This window comes from Aegilops tauschii, chromosome 5 (genome assembly GCF_002575655.3).
Source record: "Aegilops tauschii subsp. strangulata cultivar AL8/78 chromosome 5, Aet v6.0, whole genome shotgun sequence".
Lineage (NCBI taxonomy): Eukaryota > Viridiplantae > Streptophyta > Magnoliopsida > Poales > Poaceae > Aegilops > Aegilops tauschii.
Window position 1 is genome coordinate 443,801,335 of NC_053039.3, and position 18,274 is coordinate 443,819,608.

The 18,274-nt window shown below is 41.8% G+C and overlaps 1 protein-coding gene across 2 annotated transcripts; it reads right to left on the bottom strand.

Moving 5' to 3' along the window:
* Positions 1 to 12,148: 12,148 nt before the first annotated feature.
* Positions 12,149 to 17,830, bottom strand: LOC109773411 (chromatin assembly factor 1 subunit FSM). 2 transcript variants are annotated; one of them, XM_020332101.4, is made up of 13 exons: positions 17,630 to 17,830; positions 16,818 to 17,537; positions 16,585 to 16,684; positions 16,193 to 16,337; positions 15,957 to 16,080; positions 14,869 to 15,452; positions 14,321 to 14,668; positions 14,151 to 14,232; positions 13,943 to 14,077; positions 13,131 to 13,532; positions 12,901 to 13,038; positions 12,705 to 12,753; positions 12,149 to 12,633 (listed from the first exon to the last, which is right to left on the bottom strand). In XM_020332101.4, the coding sequence occupies exons 2-13, from the start codon at positions 17,430 to 17,432 to the stop codon at positions 12,422 to 12,424; spliced, it is 2,934 nt and encodes a 977-aa protein (XP_020187690.1). In that variant the 5' UTR covers positions 17,433 to 17,537; positions 17,630 to 17,830; the 3' UTR covers positions 12,149 to 12,421. The 2 variants fall into 2 exon arrangements, with proteins under 2 accessions (XP_020187690.1, XP_040246686.1); XM_040390752.3 differs by having other exon boundaries at positions 16,193 to 16,340.
* Positions 17,831 to 18,274: the final 444 nt, after the last annotated feature.

The following is an 18,274-nucleotide window of genomic DNA, read 5'->3' on the forward strand; positions in this document are numbered from 1 at the left end:
CCAAAGCTAAGCACTTCTCCCATTGCAAGAAAGATCAATCTAGTAGACCAAACTAAACTGATAATTCAAAGAGACTTGCAAAGATATCAAATCATGCATATAATAATTCAGAGAAGAACCAAATAATATTCATAGATAATCAAGTTCATAAACCCACAATTCATCGGATCTCGGCAAACACACCGCAAAAGAGTATTACATCGAATAGATCTCCAGGAACATCGAGGAGAACTTTGTATTGAGATCCAAAGAGAGAGAAGAAGCCATCTAGCTAATAACTATGGACCCGAAGGTCTGTGGTAAACTACTCACACATCATCGGAGAGGCTATGGTGTTGATGTAGAAGCCCTCCGTGATCGAATCCCCCTCCGGCAGATCGCCGAAAAAGGCCCCAAGATGGGATCTCACGGGTACAGAAGGTTGTGGCGGTGGAAAAGTGGTTTCGTGACTCCCCTGGATGTTTTTAGGGTATAAGAGTATATATAGGCGAAAGAAGTAGGTCGGTGGAGCTACGAGGGGCCCATGAGGGTGGGGGCGCGCCTACCCCCCTGGGCGTGCCGTCCTGCCTCGTTGCTTCCTTGACTTCCACTCCAAGTCTCCTGGATTGCGTTTGTTCCAAAAAATGATTCTTGCGAAGGTTTCGTTCCGTTTGGATTCCGTTTGATATTCCTTTTCTGCGAAACACTGAAATAGGCAAAAATACAGCAATTTGCACTGGGCCTTCGGTTAATAGGTTAGTCCCAAAAATAATATAAAAGAGCATAATAAAGCCCATTAAACATCCAAAACAGATAATATAATAGCATGGAACAATCAAAAATTATAGATACGTTGGAGACGTATCAAGCATCCCCAAGCTTAATTCCTGCTCGTCCTCGAGTAGGTAAATGATAAAACAGAATTTTTGATGTGGAATGCTACCTAACATAATTTTTCAATGTAATTCTCTTTATTGTGGCATGAATGTCCAAATCCAAAAGATTCTAGACAAAGTTTTAATATTGACATAAAAATAGTAATACTTCAAGCATGCTAACCAAGCAATTATGTCTTATCAAAATAACATAGCCAAAGAAAGTTTATCCCTACAAAATCATATAGTTTGTCCATGCTTCATTTTCGTCACACAAAATGCTCCCATCATGCACAACCCCGATGACAAGCCAAGCAATTGTTTCATACTTAGCCTTTTCAAACTCTTTCAACTTTTACGCAATATATGAGCGCAAGCCATGGACATAGCACTATGGGTGGAATAGCGTATGATGATGGGGGTTATGTGAGAAGACAAAAAAGGAGAAAGTCTCACATTGACGCAGCTAAGCAACGGGCTATGGAGATTCCCATCAATTGATGTCAATGCGAGGAGTAGGGATTGCCATGCAACGGATGCACTAGAGTTATAAATATATGAAAGCTCGTCAAAAGAAACTAAGTGGGTGTGCATCCAACTTGCTTGCTCATGAAGACCTAGGGCATTTTGAGGATGCCCATCATTGGAATATACAAGCCAAGTTCTATAATGAAAAATTCCCACTTGTAAATGAAAGTGACAAAATAAGAAACTCTCTATCATGAAGATCATGGTGCTATTTTGAAGCACAAGTGTGGAAAAGGATAGTAACATTGTCCCTTATCTCTTTTTCTCTCATTTTTTTTTATTTGGGCCTCTTTGGCCTCTCTTTTTTTATTTGGGCTTCTTTGGCCTCTTTTTTTATTTTATTTTTTCGTCCGGAGTCTCATCCCGATTTGTGGGGGAATCATAGTCTCCATCATCCTTTCCTCACATGGGACAATGCTCTAATAATGAAAATCATCACACTTCTATTTACTTACAACTCAAGAATTACAACTCGATACTTAGAACAAAATATGACTCTATGTGAATGCCTCCGGCGGTGTACCGGGATATGCAATGAATCAAGAGCGACATGTATGAAAGAATTATGAAGGTGGCTTTGCCACAAATACGATGTCAGCTACATGATCATGCAAAGCAATATGAAAATGATGGAGCGTGTCATAATAAACGGAATGGTGGAAAGTTGCATGGCAATATATCTCGGAATGGCTATGGAAATGCCATAATAGGTAGGTATGGTGGCTGTTTTGAGGAAGATATAAGGAGGCTTATGTGTGATAGAGCGTATCATATCACGGGGTTTGGATGCACCGGCGAAGTTTGCACCAACTCTCAAGGTGAGAAAGGGCAATGCACGGTACCGAAGAGGCTAGCAACGATGGAAGGGTGAGAGTGTGTATAATCCATGGACTCAACATTAGTCATAAAGAACTCACATACTTATTGCAAAAATCTATGAGTCAACAAAACTAAGCACTACGTGCATGCTCCTAGAGGGATAGATTGGTAGGAAAAGACCATCGCTTGTCCCCGACCGCCACTCATAAGGAAAGCAATCAAAGAACACCCCATGCTTCAAATTTGTCACACAACGTTTACCATACGTGCATGCTACGGGACTTGCAATCCTCAACACAAGTATTTCTCAATTCCACAGTTACCCAACTAGCATGACTCTAACATTACCACCTTTATATCTCAAAACAACTATCAAGTATCAAACTTCTCATAGTGTTCAATGCACTATATGAAAGTTTTTATTATACCCATCTTGAATGCCTATCATATTACGACTAATTTTATAGCCAAAGCAAACTACCATGCTGTTCTAAAAGACTCTCAAAATAATATAAGTGAAGCATTAGAGATCAATAATTTCTATAAAATAAAACCACCACCGTGCTCTAAAAAGGTATAAGTGAAGCACTAGAGCAAAATTTATCTAGCTCAAAAGATATAAGTGAAGCACATAGAGTATTCTAATAAATTCCGATTCATGTGTGTCTCCCCCATAAGGTGTGTACAGCAAGGATGATTGTGGTAAACTAAAAGGCAAAGACTCAAATCATACAATACGCTCCAAGCAAAACACATGTCATGTGGTGAATAAAAATATAGCCCCGAGTAAAGTTACCGATAGACGAAGACGAAAGAGGGGATGCCTTCCGGGGCATCCCCAAGCTTAGGCTTTTGGTTGTCCTTGAATTTTACCTTGGGGTGCCTTGGGCATCCCCAAGCTTAGGCTTTTGCCACTCCTTGTTCCAAAATTCATCAAATCTTTACCAAAAATTTGAAAACTTCACAACACAAAACTCAAACAGAAAATCTCATGAGCTTCGTTAGTGAAAGAAAACAAATCACCACCATAAGGTACTGTAATGAACTCATTCTTTATTTATATTGGTGTTAAAGCTACTGTATTCCAACTTCTCTATGGTTCATACCCCCCGATACTAGCCATAGATTCATCAAAATAAGCAAACAACACACGAAAAACAGAATCTGTCAAAAACAGAACAGTCTGTAGTAATCTGTATCAAACGTATACTTCTGGAACTCCAAAAATTCTGAAATAAATTGGTGGACGTGAGGAATTTGTCTATTAATCATCTGCAAAAATAATCAACCTAAAAGCAATCTCCAGTAAAAAATGGCATCTAATCTCGTGAGAGCTAAAGTTTTTGTTTTTTACAGCAAGATCGCAAAGACTTCACCCAAGTCTTCCCAACGGTTCTACTTGGAACAAACACTAATTAAAACATAAAAACATATCTAAACAGAGTCTAGATGAATTATTTATTACTAAACAGAAACAAAAAGCAAGGAAAAAATAAAATTGGGTTGCCTCCCAACAAGCGCTATCGTTTAACGCCCCTAGCTAGGCATTGAGATTTCGATGATGCTCACATGAAAGACAAGAATCGAAGTGCAAAGAGAGCATCATGAAACACGTGACAAACACATCTAAGTCTAACATACTTCCTATGCATAGGCATATTATAGGCAAACAAATTATCATAGCAAGCAAAAACTAGCATATGCAAGGAAGCGGAAAGAAACAATAGCAATCTCAACATAACGAGAGGTAATTTATTATCATGAAAATTTCTACAACCATATTTTCCTCTCTCATAATAATTACATGTGGGATCATAAGAAAATTCAACAAAATAGCTATCACATAAAATATTTTCAACACGATCCACATGCATGCGAAGTTGACACTCTTCCAAAATAGTGGGGTTATCATTAACTAAAGTCATGACCTCTCCAAACCCACTTTTATCAAAAATACCATAAGATTGAACATTCCACAAAAATGTGGGATCTAATGTTGACACTCTTCCAAACCCACTTTCAATATTATTGCAAACACTATTATCAATCTCATATTCATCATGGGGCTTAAATAAATTTTCAAGATCATAAGAAGAATCACCCCAATTATGATCATTGCAACGAGTAGTAGACATAGCAAAACTAGCATCCCCAAGCTTAGGGTTTTGCATATTATTAGCACAATTGACATCAAGAGAATTTATAGTAAAATCATTGCAATCATGCTTTTTATTCAAGGAGCTATCGTGAATCTCTTCATAAATTTATTCATCACAATTTTCAGATTTCACGAATTTCAAGCAAAACCTCATAAAGATAATCTAGTGCACTCAAATCACTAGAAATTGGTTCATAATTGGATATCTTAAAAAGATTAGCAAGGGGATGAGGATCCACAAACTTTTAGCAAGCGAAGCTGCAAGCAAAAAGAAGGCACATGGTAACACAAGATCGAACGGAAAAGGGGCGAGAAAAAGGCAAAGGTGAAGTGGGGGAGAGGAAAATGAGAGGCAAATGGCAAATAATGTAATTTGAGGGATAAGAGTTTGTGATGGGTAATTGGTATGTCTTGACTTGAGCGTAGATCTCCCCGGCAACGGCGCCAGAAATCCTTCTTGCTACCTCTTGAGCATGCGTTGGTTTTCCCTTGAAGAGGAAAGGGTGATACAGCAAAGTAGCATAAGTATTTCCCTCAGTTTTTAAGAACCAAGGTATCAATCCAGTAGGAGACTACACGCAAATCGCCTACTACCTGCACAAACAATCAAGAACCTTGCAACCAACGCGATAAAGGGGTTGTCAATCCCTTCAAGGCCACTTGCAAAAGTGAGATCTGATAAAGATAATAAGATAAATATTTTTGGTATTTTTGTTGTATATATTGGAAAATAAAGATTGCAAAATAAACGGAGACAGAAATAGCTAGTTGACGGGAAACTAATATGATGTAAAATAGACCCAGGGGCCATAGGTTTCACTAGTGGCTTCTCTCAAGATAGCATATATTATGGTGGGTGAACAAATTACTGCTGAGCAATTGATAGAAAAGTGCATAGTTATGATGATATCTAAGGCAATGATCATGAATATAGGCATCACATCTGTGTCAAGTAGACCGAAACGATTCTGCATCTACTACTATTACTCCACACATCGACCGCTATCCAGCATGCATCTAGAGTATTAAGTTCATAAGAACGGAGTAACGCTTTAAGCAAGATGACATGATGTAGAGGGATAAACTCAAGCAATATGATATAAACCCCATCTTTTTATCCTCGATGGAAACAATACAATACGTGCCGTTTCCCTTTCTGTCACTGGGATCGAGCACCGCAAGATTGAACCCAAAGCTAAGCACTTCTCCCATTGCAAGAAAGATCAATCTAGTAGGCCAAACTAAACTGATAATTCAAAGAGAATTGCAAAGATATCAAATCATGCATATAAGAATTCAGAGAAGCACCAAATAATATTCATAGATAATCAAGTTCATAAACCCACAATTCATCGGATCTCGGCAAACACACCGCAAAAGAGTATTACACCGAATAGATCTCCAAGAACATCGAGGAGAACTTTGTATTGAGATTCAAAGAGAGATAAGAAGCCATCTAGCTAATAACTATGGACCCGAAAGTTTGTGGTAAACTACTCACACATCATCGGAGAGGCTATGGTGTTGATGTAGAAGCCCTCCGTGATCAAATCCCCCTCCGGCAGATCGCCGGAAAAGGCCCCAAGATGGGATCTCATGGGTACAGAAGGTTGCGGCAGTGGAAAAGTGGTTTCGTGGCTCCCCTGGATGTTTTTAGGGTATAAGAGTATATATAGGCGAAAGAAGTAGGTCAGTGGAGCTACGAGGGGCCCACGAGGGTGGGGGCGCACCTACCCCCCTGGGCGCGCCCTCCTGCCTCGTGGCTGCCTCGTTGCTTCCTTGACTTCCACTCCAAGTCTCCTGGATTGTGTTTGTTCCAAAAAAGATCCTCGCGAAGGTTTCGTTCCGTTTGGATTCTGTTTGATATTCCTTTTCTGCGAAACACTAAAATAGGCAAAAAAAACAGCAATTTGCACTGGGCCTTCGGTTAATAGGTTAGTCCTTAAAATAATATAAAAGAGCATAATAAAGCCCATTAAACATCCAAAACAGATAATATAATAGCATGGAACAATCAAAATTATAGATACGTTGGAGACGTATCAAGCATCCCCAAGCTTAATTCTCGCTCGTCCTCGAGTAGGTAAATGATAAAACAGAATTTTTGATGTGGAATGCTACCTAACATAATTTTTCAATGTAATTCTCTTAATTGTGGCATGAATGTTCAGATCCAAAAGATTCTAGACAAAGTTTTAATATTGACATAAAAATAGTAATACTTCAAGCATGCTAACCAAGCAATTATGTCTTATCAAAATAACATAGCTAAAGAAAGCTTATCTGAGGTGTTCCTCCGGTATTCGGAAGTTTGATAGCACACAAGATGTTCCTCCGGTATTCGGGAGTTGCATAATCTCATAGTCTGAGGAACATGTATAAGTCATGAAGAAAGCAGTAGCAATAAAACTGTAACGATCATAATGCTAAGCTAACGAATGGGTCTTGTCCATCACATCATTCTGTGATCCCGTTCATCAAATGACAACACATGTCTATGGTTAGGAAACATAACCAATTTTGATAAACGAGCTAGTCAAATAGAGGCATACTAGGGACACTTTGTTTTGTCTATGTATTCACACATGTACTAAGTTTCCGATTAATACAATTCTAGCATGAATAATAAACATTTATCATGAAATAAGGAAATAACTTTATTATTGCCTCTAGGGCATATTTCCTTCACTGACCTCGCTATCGCCGCAGTTGCCGGCCTCTATCGCGGGTCTTTCGGTTGTCTCCTACGCAGATGAAGTGTTGGAACCTAGGCAGTAGCCCATGGGCTTCTAGGTGGCGGTGACTGTTCGCGGCAATACGGATGGCGTGGCGGTCGTATGTGTTGTCAGGAGGCCGCAGCTTCGGCATCATCCATGGTCGACCTGGCGGTGCCCTGATTCAGATTTGGATGGCTTGGTGGTGGTGATCTAGATCCAACCGGGCGGGTGGTGATGGCTGCACACTGAGCTGCAGCGACCTCCAGCGGCTCCACGACGACGATGGTCACCAAAAGGTCTTCGGGATGGTTCATCTCTCCAGATTTGATGGTGAACTTCAACGGTGAAATACAAACTATGGATGAAGGCTTGACGCGGAGGAATGGTTGTGCAGCGGCGGTAGTCGCTCATCTCATTTAGTTGTTGGGATCGCGGAAAAGGGTGGCGACAACACATGAGTGGCTTTGATGGTGCTATATGCATCCGGTCTCGAACTCCAGGGTGAAAGCTTAGGTCTGAACCGAGTCGGTTATACCTGCGATTGGCGATGTTTTTTCTTTGCATCGTTACCTTGTTGAAGGCATTGCTTCGATATGCTCTGGCTGATTCTGCAAGGTGAAAACCTTGGATCCGATGACAGTGGTGCTTGAGCGTCGCTACCTTCCTGAAGCCGTTGTTGTTGAAGAACTTCGTCGGCCGTGTGGTGTCATGAGTTTATTGGTGCGGGTATGATCATTGTTATAGTTTCCTAATCGCGGATCTAATTGTCTTGGGGCTTTTTTATTTTTCTCGCCTACACATAGATTTGGTCTTACATAACTTTGCTATTTGTCAGCGTGTTTTTGTGTGTGTTGGTGTTGGATGTGTGCACCCTACCAATGCAAAGGTCGGATGTGTGCTCATGGTGTTTCCCTTTGATGTTCCATTTTGAGCCAATAAACTCCACCCTTTGCCGGGAAAAATGTACTCACAACGGTCATTTTCTTGAGCAAGACATTTTTTATAATCTTCTTGTCTTGATTCTTTCCATTTATACCAGAGAGCATCAAATAGCAGCCGTGGCAATATTATGCACAAGAAGATATTAAAGATCTTAATCGACGACAGTCATGCTTGTTGAGATATATTGCCCGCCTCTCTCTATCAGTTCGGACTTTTGGATGAGTCGGCTGGAGCATGAATTCAATATGGTATCAGAGCCAAGAGGTCTCGAGTTCAAGACCCTCCCAATGCAGTATTAAATAAAACGATACTGCGGCCTACATCGATCACACGTCTAAGGACTAAAATAGGGAGTTTTGAAATATATCGCCCGCCTCTCTCTATCAGTTCGGACTTTTGAATGAGTTGGCTAGAGCATGAATTCAATAATGTTAGCTTTCAACTCACGGCTATGTGATATTATGTTTGTCGCCATGCCAACTTATCAGGGCTGCAAAAGAGCTCCTTAATTTGCTACGTTTCAAGTCAGTGGATTCTTCTGAGTCGCTGCATGTTTATGGCCGTGGTCTTATTTAACCGACATGATATACGCTTTCGTCTCCTTGGCATGCGGTGAAGTTGTCGACAACCTCGCTTATGTATTGCGTAGAGCACAGTATGGCAAATGAAATAAAGTCACAAACCCCCTTGATCATTATCAAATCGAAAATTATATAATCTTTCTTTCCATGGCATGCAGCAACAATCTTATCTATTCTGGAGTGGAGCGAAGTGTGACAGATAGTTACTGTAGATGACATTCATTCCATCCTAGTGTTCAGTTCACGGTCAAGAAAGTATTTGCATCCAGCAGTCGTTCGTACCGAGCAAAGATCAGATATTGCACCACACAAGAACACATACCCAAGTTTCTTCAGCAAAAGGAATAGTTGCACGTGTTGCTAATTGACAGTCATGCATGTATGTGCTTGTTTGGTTGACAATCAGATCATCCGGTTAATTATCAGCTCACATATCATAGTAGAATCACAAATTAATGTGTCGCCACATTACAACCTCATTTTCTGGTCAACCTCACTTTCACTTATGAGATGCAGTTGAAGACATACCACGGTTGCATTGCCTGGATGCACACTGACCATCCATCCAGAGGAACAGCCAGCATGAGGCTGCCTCCTTACCACACCACGAAGCAATTCATCCGCCATCTTGCCACACGCGCCAACCTGCCGACGTCGGAAAGAAAAGGGGAATGGATAGATTGAGTGTGCAAGTAAAACAGGGATAGATAGTTAGATCATTACTTGTACTACCTCTGACTGTCTTTTGCTGAATGGTTGTGACTTGTCTATGGCACTAACTGAACAGAGCAACATGCAGTTTCAGAATCTGAACTTCTGTTGCATTAAACAAGAAAAGTCAGGTTGGTCGTCCATTATCCATTTGATGATGAATCCCATCTTGAATACCACTCTCTGAATTTCAAAGATACTAGGTAAATTATATATATCACCAGGGGCGCATGAAATGAATGCAGATGCAGTTTTCAGAACCTGAAACATGGCTGGCTTGTTCGTCTTCCCATGAATGCCAGGGAGCGTAAAATTATCCAGCCATGGCAATAGTATAGTGTATGCACAGAAACGCCAACTGCCATAGTCTGGATTGTTGAGTACATTTTCTATATTCTGACTATATATACAAGGGTGCATCCACTTATTTGGTAAGGTTTGGTGAACAATGGAAATTCGTGATGACATTCCTATCCTTTTGTGCCCTTGATCAAGTAAAATTCAAATTCTTGTGAAAGAAAATAAATAACACAATTCACCATGGAGATGACAATAATGTTCTGGACTTGTGGTACAGAAAAAAGGTAAGAAGAATACACAAAAGAGAGTAAGTAGCAGTAGAGGGACATGCATATCCTTGCATCTTTCCTCAACTACCACTACTCCTCTTCATAATAATCGGCTCCGTCCTCTGAATGTTTATTCTCCGACTGATCCTGCTAAACGAAATCAAATAGCAGGAAGGAAGGAATATATTCAGATTCAGTTAGCTTTTTCAGGAACGAAGGAATATATGCCTAGATTTCAGGCCCAAGCCCGGCCCACCAATCGAAAAGCCCATCAGGCCTCGGGCTGGCTCTTATCCTAAAACACAAATATGACAAGCCTGAGCTCAGCCCGGCCTTCAGGCTCAAAACATAGGCCCAGGCCCGGCCCATGGGCAAGACCGGGCCGGGTCAGGTCGTGCCGGCCGATCCGGGTTTCCCATGGCCAGGTATAAGTGCCCTGTTGGGCTTTTTCAGAGGGGGGGGAGCGGGAGCGGGGCTTTTTTAGGCAAAGGGGTGGAAGCAGCAGTTGGTTTTCTCCGTGTGCAAAAGTGGAGTTTTCTCTATGGTTTTTCGTATCGGATTTTTCACTGTTTGCACCGGTTTTCTATTTTTCTTTTTCTGCTTTTTTTCGGTTTTCACCATTTTTTCCTTGTCGACACATATCTACGTTTTTTTCACACGAAATGTATATTTTTCTATACATTAGGAACATTTCTTTATACACATTCAACATTCTTAAATACATATTTTGATGTCTACTTTTTCATACACATTGTACTTTTTCAGTATACACCTGAAACATTTCTTTATACATGATTAATATTTGTTTTTCCAAATACATTTTTGATATCTACTTTTTTCGACACATTGTACATGAAAACAAGAGGCGTTCGAGAGGTGAAGAGTACATGGCAACAGCTGCGGCATTCGAATCGGGCCCGATTAAGAGCCCTGTTGGGCTTTTTCAGAGCGGCGGCGGCAGCGGGTGCCATTTTTTTCTGACATCGAAGCGGCGGCGGGGGAGCGGAAGCGTGGCCTTTCTAGGCGAAGGGGTGGAAGCGGCTACAGAAGCAGGAAGCCGCCGCTGGTTTTCTCCGTATGCAACAGCGGATTTTTTCCTATGATTTCTCGTATCGGATTTTTCACTGTTTGCAATTGTTTTCTATTCTTTTTTCTTTTCTTGTTCTGTTTTCTTTTTTTCTCGGTTTTCACCCTTTCTTATTGTCAACACATATCTACCTTTTTTCCACACGCTATGTATATTTTTCTATATATCAGGAACAGTTCTTTATACACATCTAACATTCTTAAGTACATGTTTTGATGTGGGCATGTCTACTTTTTTCATACACATTGTACTTTTTCAGTATACACTTGAAATATACATGATTAATATTTGTTTCCCCAAATACATGTTTTGATATCTACTTTTATTCCACACATTGTACATGAAAACAAGAGGCGTTCGAGCCGTGAAGAGTACATGGCCAACCTTAGGCAGATGCATCTGAATATATTCCTTCGTTCAGAGCTCGTCCTAAGGCAGATGCATCCCTGAGCCGTGAAGAGTACATAGCCAACCTAAGGCAGATGCATCCAGAGCTCGTCCCCGAGAAGCACCGGCCCTCAAGAAGAGGCTTGACAACACAAACAAGACTAGGCCGTCCGGGAGACAGCCCATGACAAAAGTGATCACACTTCCGTCCAACTAGTTTAAATTTGTATTGTGCAATGTAGTTTGAACTTAAATAAAACCAGCTCTGGTTTCATGCTTTCCCTGGTGCTTTGATGACAAACAATTTGAACTAAAACCCCCACTTATTTCCGAACAAAGGGAATACTTAAATAAATCACAAAGACACAAACTACAACTTGCCAAGTTGGTATTGGGCCTTTGGCATACCCTGGCTCAGGGTTTTATTTATGGGTCTGTTTAGGACACATCTAGATGTGACATAGTTATGTCACATCTAAACTGATATACACTTTGTTTGTAGTCTTTTTTTTTTGTCCTGGTTTTTTTTTATTTCTTGTTGCTGCATTATATATTTGTGAGAGGTTAGATGTGACATCCTTAAAAAACATCTAGATGTGAATTAGACAAACTGTTTATTAATCCTAGCTTGTGCGGCATTCTCATATATTTTCTGGTTTTTCACTATAAGATCTATACTTCTCTCAGGAAAAACTAAGATCTATGCATCTTTAGAAAATCTGACAATACATCAGTTCCCAGTTTTCCCCATTGGGACAGCCGGTCCATCCAATTTAAAAATTAAGAGAGGCATGCTAAGTAAAAAAGATTATAAGCTTCACTGTCAGAATAGCATATATAGCAATGGAACAATTGACATGACAAAAGACACATGTCTATAAACCCACTAAAGCTAGAGCAGATTGCAAAAAATCACTCCACAGCTCGGAGCAGGATGCAATGCCATATTGCACCTGAGTGGCCTTTGTATTACACCATTATTACCCAAGAGGTTTCTGCTTGTTTTAAACCGTCAATGCATGGACCCAATTCAAGAAAGCCTGCTTCAGGATCAGCTTGTCAGGACTGTCACTTCTGCGAGGGGAACAGATCGACCTGAGGAGCACCAGCAACACCATTGCTGCCTTGAACAGTTCTCGGTTTCAAGCGCAGCTCAGGTGAAGATGCAAGGGCATTGACGGCCTCTTCTGGAGGTAAACACCGCTTCGAGAAGTACATGCCTATTCCTTTCGTCTTAGAGGGCCGATCGGCTACTGCTTTCGTCTTCTGGGGACGATCCACTGAAAAAACGAAAAATGGTTGGTGAGGTGCAACATTCCTACTGAGAAACAAGGAAGTATAGGGTACTTACCAGGTGGTGAGGAAGTTAAACCAAGCTTGTCAAGAACCTCTTTCTTAACCTGCAACCAAATAAGAGCAGAACACCTTAATACAGTGAAATCTTTGATCCATGTAGTCTGTTCTCAGCTAGTAATCATGCTACTATAGTAAATGAGCAGTGATAATCAGGTATTAAGGTGTGCTGCCAAGTGTGTAAGTATTCTGACCTGCCAGCGGTTATCAACAAAGTCAGATATCTCCCTCACTTTATGGTTCAGTTGAGTCTTCTTAACAGTCGGAAATTTCTGGTGCAGTAATTCCACCAGCTTGTGGATACCATCTCGACTTGACTGTATCACCTGAACCTGTGGTGGAATTAAACAAAGAATAATTAAACAAGTCTTAAAAATGCTACCTCCATTCAAAAGGGAAATACAAACAAGTTGCGACTACTTACAATTTCTTGCAGGTCTGTATCTAGTACAGAGGATGCAGCTGCAGGGCTACTTTTTGCATTGGACTGGTTGGTTTCTTCAGAAGCAGCAGATGAACTGTCAATGGCTGGCACATCAACAACTCCACCCCCCGGACAGATCCGCATTGAAAGAACTTGCAGACAAAGTTGCTCGATCTTCAAACTTCCCTTGAGATCTTGGGCGGTCAATAAGTCGGCCTTTTCATGAGCTAAGTTGGATATTACTAGAGGTTGACTCTTGCGGAGAGCCTGTTCAGTCAGAGTGTTAAGCACTTTTTGCTGGCGTAGTAAAGTTCTGAATTCCTCAACTTCTGGACACTGGCTGGTTGGCAAACTACTGGCATCATCAGCCTTTTCATCCAATAGACTTTCTACCTGAATACCCTGCAGGAAAGAAACTCCAGATGTTGAATTGCAGAACAATATTTCATTATGATGGATACTTGGGAATGGGGATGCATCCTATCAACAAAGAGCATGTGTATTTCTTTTATTTCTTGCTTAAGATAGCATTATAATTTTATTATCTTTGTAACAGCTTTGACAGAAGTTGTTTGTTCAACGAGATAAATTGGATAACACAAGTATTGCAGGTCAGCCTAGCTAAATGCTAGAGAATGCTTGCTGTCTATCACATCTGAATGCAGGTTTAATCTTGTCTGTCTTGCGCTTTTGTTAACTCTGAAGTGGTAGGGACATGCTTGGATGTAAGAATACAGGCAAAAACATGTGGAATAGAATTTCTACCTTATGTTGACAGAACAATTCATTTATTCAATGTTAGAAGAGTATACCTCACTATCCGAGAGGTAACCATCAGGGACAACAAAGCTATCTTCCTCTTCTTCATCTGTAATCTTGGAATCTTCTTCATCCATAACCTCATCAGTGTCCTTCTCACAATCAGAAAGGCTCTCACCAGGATCCACCTGTGCAGCAAACATAGCATGAGTATCTCTTGGGAGAAAGGAAGGAAGACAAAGCAAGATCATTGGCAATTACCTCCTCCCATTCATCATCACTGTCAATTTCATAATCAAGATCAGGATCCATCATAAGTGGACACTTTGGACGAATTACAGCACTGCAAATGATTATAAAACATAGCATGATATGGCAGTAGATTGAAAAACATCAAGAATTTATTGATATTTTTTAGATTAAGTTTTAACCTTTTCTTCCTCCAAGTCCCATAATATGCTGGCCTGTTACTTTTGGCAAATTGCAGAAGCTTTCTCTTTATCAATCTAGTTGGCAGAGAATTATCATTACGGGTGACATGACATTCAACCTCGCTGGCTGGAAGCATATCAATGTCATTTCCTAGTTTATCTGGTTCATTTTCTTGACCTGAATTGTGACAAGCATCTTCATTTGGAGCAGAAAGTATTTCATCGATCATGTCATCTGAGGTTTTTTGAAGCTTCAGCTCTTTAAATGCCTCCTTGGGTTTGTGTCTGATACCCCATCTGGAGGACCTGTTATAGTTTGATAACTTTTGCCAACCAGTGATCTGCAACCTGTGATGCATTCCATTCAACCCATATCAGTGGCATATCTAAAGCATATAAAAGGGCACAGTAAGACTACAATAGTTGATTAATGTTAATTTTCTCTGGGAAAGCCTTATGCATATTCTGTTTTCGAGTGACCCCATGAATGTGTTTAACAAGCTAGCCTACTATCAAAAGGAATATTGACATTAGGAGATATTGCTCACCTCTGAAGGTACTCCAAAGTCCAGCTCTCTTTCAGATTGAAGGAAGAATCAATTATTGATGTAGCAGCTGATATCTCTTTTTTAGTAGTGCCTGGATCAACAGAGCATGCATCTGAGTCATTCTCTCCAGATTTAGGTTTTTCACTGTCATTACTTTTGAAAAGGCGCTGCATTAACAAAGCTTGCTTCTGAATGGCCAGTTGTTTCTTGAGTTGTGCTGCTTCCTTCTCAAGACGCTTCTGTTCTTTATCAGCTTCCTCTTGCTGCTTCTTTTGTTGTTTTCTCATTTCAGCTTCTTCTTTTTCACGGCGCTTCTGCTCTTTCAGTGCATCCTCTTGCTGCTTCTTTTCTTGTTTTCTCATTTCAGCTTCTTCTTTTTCACGGCGCTTCTGCTCTTTCAGTGCTTCTTCTTCCTGCCTCTTTTGTCGTTTCTTTACTTCAGCTTCTTCCTTTTCACGTCTTTTTTGTTCTCTCAGTGCCTCTTCTTGCATTTTCTTTTGCTGTTTCATCATCTGATGTTCCTCTTTCTCCTGGCGTTTTGTTTCCTTCTGGGATTGCTTTTGCATTTTCAGAATTACTTGTTCCTAGAATTTGGTGGTACAACATGACATTAGTGGATAAAACAGAAATGCAGTTCACTTGCAACACTGCTGTTGTAATATGGCATGTTGCTCTTACTCAAAAACAGATAACCTAATTTATGTTGGAATGTTATACAAGAAACTAACATATCCACTGAATCATTGTAGTTGCAGATCAAATTGCAAAACTAACACTCTCAGATTAGCAGGTCTATTATGATATACTAATTTATTTAGGAAGAAGCAAGGCTATATGGCTCAGAATTCAGAAAAGTGCTAAGAATCTGATATAACAACAGCTTGGTTGTGTGTATGTATTATGAGTTCACATAAGAAAATTAAACTGGTTTCTGAAAGTTCGAATAAGGTGCAGCAACTTAATGTATACAAAATTCGTCAGTATCTTCATAGTGTCTATAGAATACATAGCTAATCACATTCTCTGAAATTCTTTAAATACTTGCACGTTGCATTTTTTTAAATGATAGAAAGGAAAGAGATACTAACATTAGCAGGAGCATTTCCATTTGGCAGCCCAGAGCCATTCACAGCATCTACTCCACCAACAGTTCCCTCATTATTTTCCATCACTTGCATTGACTGATCTGTTGATTCTACATCTTTGGCACCCCTTTATTCACAAATAAATACACATGTATTAGGGCTTCAAAGCCTTAAGGTTCAAATAAGATGAGCATGGCAATGCCTACAAACAAAACACAATGCAAAAGGCGCGCACACACCTTTGAATGTTGTTCTTTTGTGTGACTCTTTCCACCATTGATCTAATCCCTTCCAGGTTCAGTGCTTTGCTTAACTTCATTGATACTTTTCTAAGTTCATTTACTTGACCTTCAGCTCCTGTAGATTCCAGAGCTGACAAAGTTGCTGCTATAGAGATGCACTTAGTGAACAGAATACAAGCTATGGAGTAGGCAATTTCACAGTTCTAATTAGATGACAATGAAAGCTAACTTGCAACAACATTTAAAGAAAAATTAACAGCAAAGCATGTTGTATATTCAAAGAATGGGCACAACTTGAGCTGTTCAAACCAAAAAACTGCAATTTGCATATTAACTGTCAAACATTGATAGATGGAAGTTCAAACATGGTGCAAGAAGATATGGCTTACAATGGAGAGCGGTGATCCTCTCATGGATTTTCTTTCTGGCAGTTCTCCGCGCACTTAAAAACCCACGCGTTCTCACAGGCAGTACCTTCAAATCTCTTACCTGCAATTACAACCCACCACAAGACATCAAGACATATTAATTAGAACTGAACCGGTATTTCTGGATTAAAATAGCATTGAAATGAATTGTTATGGCACCAACTTGTAAATGAAAAACATAGGATAGGATTTACCTCCCAGCACCAAAGAGAAAGCTCTGATTCATCTTCCAGTACATCGGCATCGGGGCTAGATTGTCCGTACATCATCCTCTGCCCAATGAGCAGCACGGAGCTGCGGACGGAAGCCACAGAGACACCCTCTGTTCCCTTGAGCTTCTCAAATGCCTCATCCACCAACTTGGATAGCCCAAGATTGCTCTCCTCCAGCAAGCACCCAATCATGGCGTTGGTTGACAGATTCCCGCCGCCATCGATCTGCATCTTGTGCCCAGAAACCTCCTTGTAGTACTCGAACAAGCCCTGGAGCTCCAGGCGGCACCCGTCAGCAAGAGCCTCCTTCTCTGCAGGAGCAATCACAGGGCCGTTGGATGCCCTCTTCCGCTTCAGTTGCTTCTGCACTTGTACAACGGTGTCCGTCAGTGTAGCAGCGGGAGACTGCGTGGGCGGCGGCACCGTCTGCTTCAGGGCTTGCGCTGGGGTCGCATCGATATCCATCGCATCGCTCGATTCGAGCTCGGCAGATCGGTTGAGCACGACCGGGCCGTCAAGCTGCATCTGCGACTGCTCCAACCTGGCGCCTTCGCCGCTAGGGGGTTCGGGGCGAGCAGCGCCACCGCCAGCCTCCATTGTGGGCAGATCGCAGATTTAGGGAGATTTCAGTTGTCGCAGACGCCGGCTCAGGTACAGGCACGGCGGCGCATTCCTCGGCCCCGCCCCTTGGACGAGCACGGCCTGGGGGGAGAATCAAGATCTGGTCGGATTCGGCATTTCATAGCAACAGAAAGACGGAAGGAGGAAACGATCAGAAATCTAGGGTTCCTTACCGGCAAAAGGAGTCCCGCGCCGGGTCGCCGCCGTCGAGGACGCCGCTTGTGAGAGAGATGACCGAATTCCTTCCCGTGGAGGCGGAACGCGCGCCTCGGTGTGGATCGAGGTGGGGAGCACGCTGGCCGCGAGAGGCGACGGCGCTGGAGAGGGGAGGGGAGGCGGCGGTGGGATTGGGGGGATGGGGGAGGCAGGAGGGGGGAGAAGACAGCGCGCGGGGGCGGGTTTAATTTGGAGAATGGAGCGAAGGTGTGCCGCTTCCGCGCGCGTCCGAAGGATTTCTACTCCCACGCCCCGGCGCGCGCGCCACAAGTTTCGCCCACGGCCCCGCCCAAAAGGAAAGTAGGAAAAAACTTCGCGCGCTACGGGCGGTTTTCGCACCGCGTCGATTGCTTCGCGGGCTCACCCCGCCAAAAACGAAACTGAGGAGCAGCGAGTCAAAACTATGGTTGTGCGGTGGGCCAGTGAGGGAGTGGGCCCCCTACGCAGTGAGACGGATTGTCTTTTTTATAGAAGAAGAGAGGGAGAGAAAGCGAATGCTTGTTGATTTCTCCTTTCTATTTCTGCAACTTAAATGCGCCCAAGAAAACCAGTCTCAGATCGGAGAAATGAGCTACGGTTTTGCCAATTCTCAATTCTCGGTC

Excerpts from the sequence above, each read along its gene's own strand:
- LOC109773411 (XM_040390752.3), bottom strand. The coding sequence starts at position 17,432 with ATGGAGGCTGGCGGTGGCGCTGCTCGCCCCGAACCCCCTAGCGGCGAA. Across the intron at positions 16,685-16,817 it reads TTTCTCTTTGGTGCTGGGAG|GTAAGAGATTTGAAGGTACT; the intron begins GTAAATCCTATC and ends TTGTAATTGCAG. Across the intron at positions 16,341-16,584 it reads GAGGATCACCGCTCTCCATT|CAGCAACTTTGTCAGCTCTG; the intron begins GTAAGCCATATC and ends GCATCTCTATAG.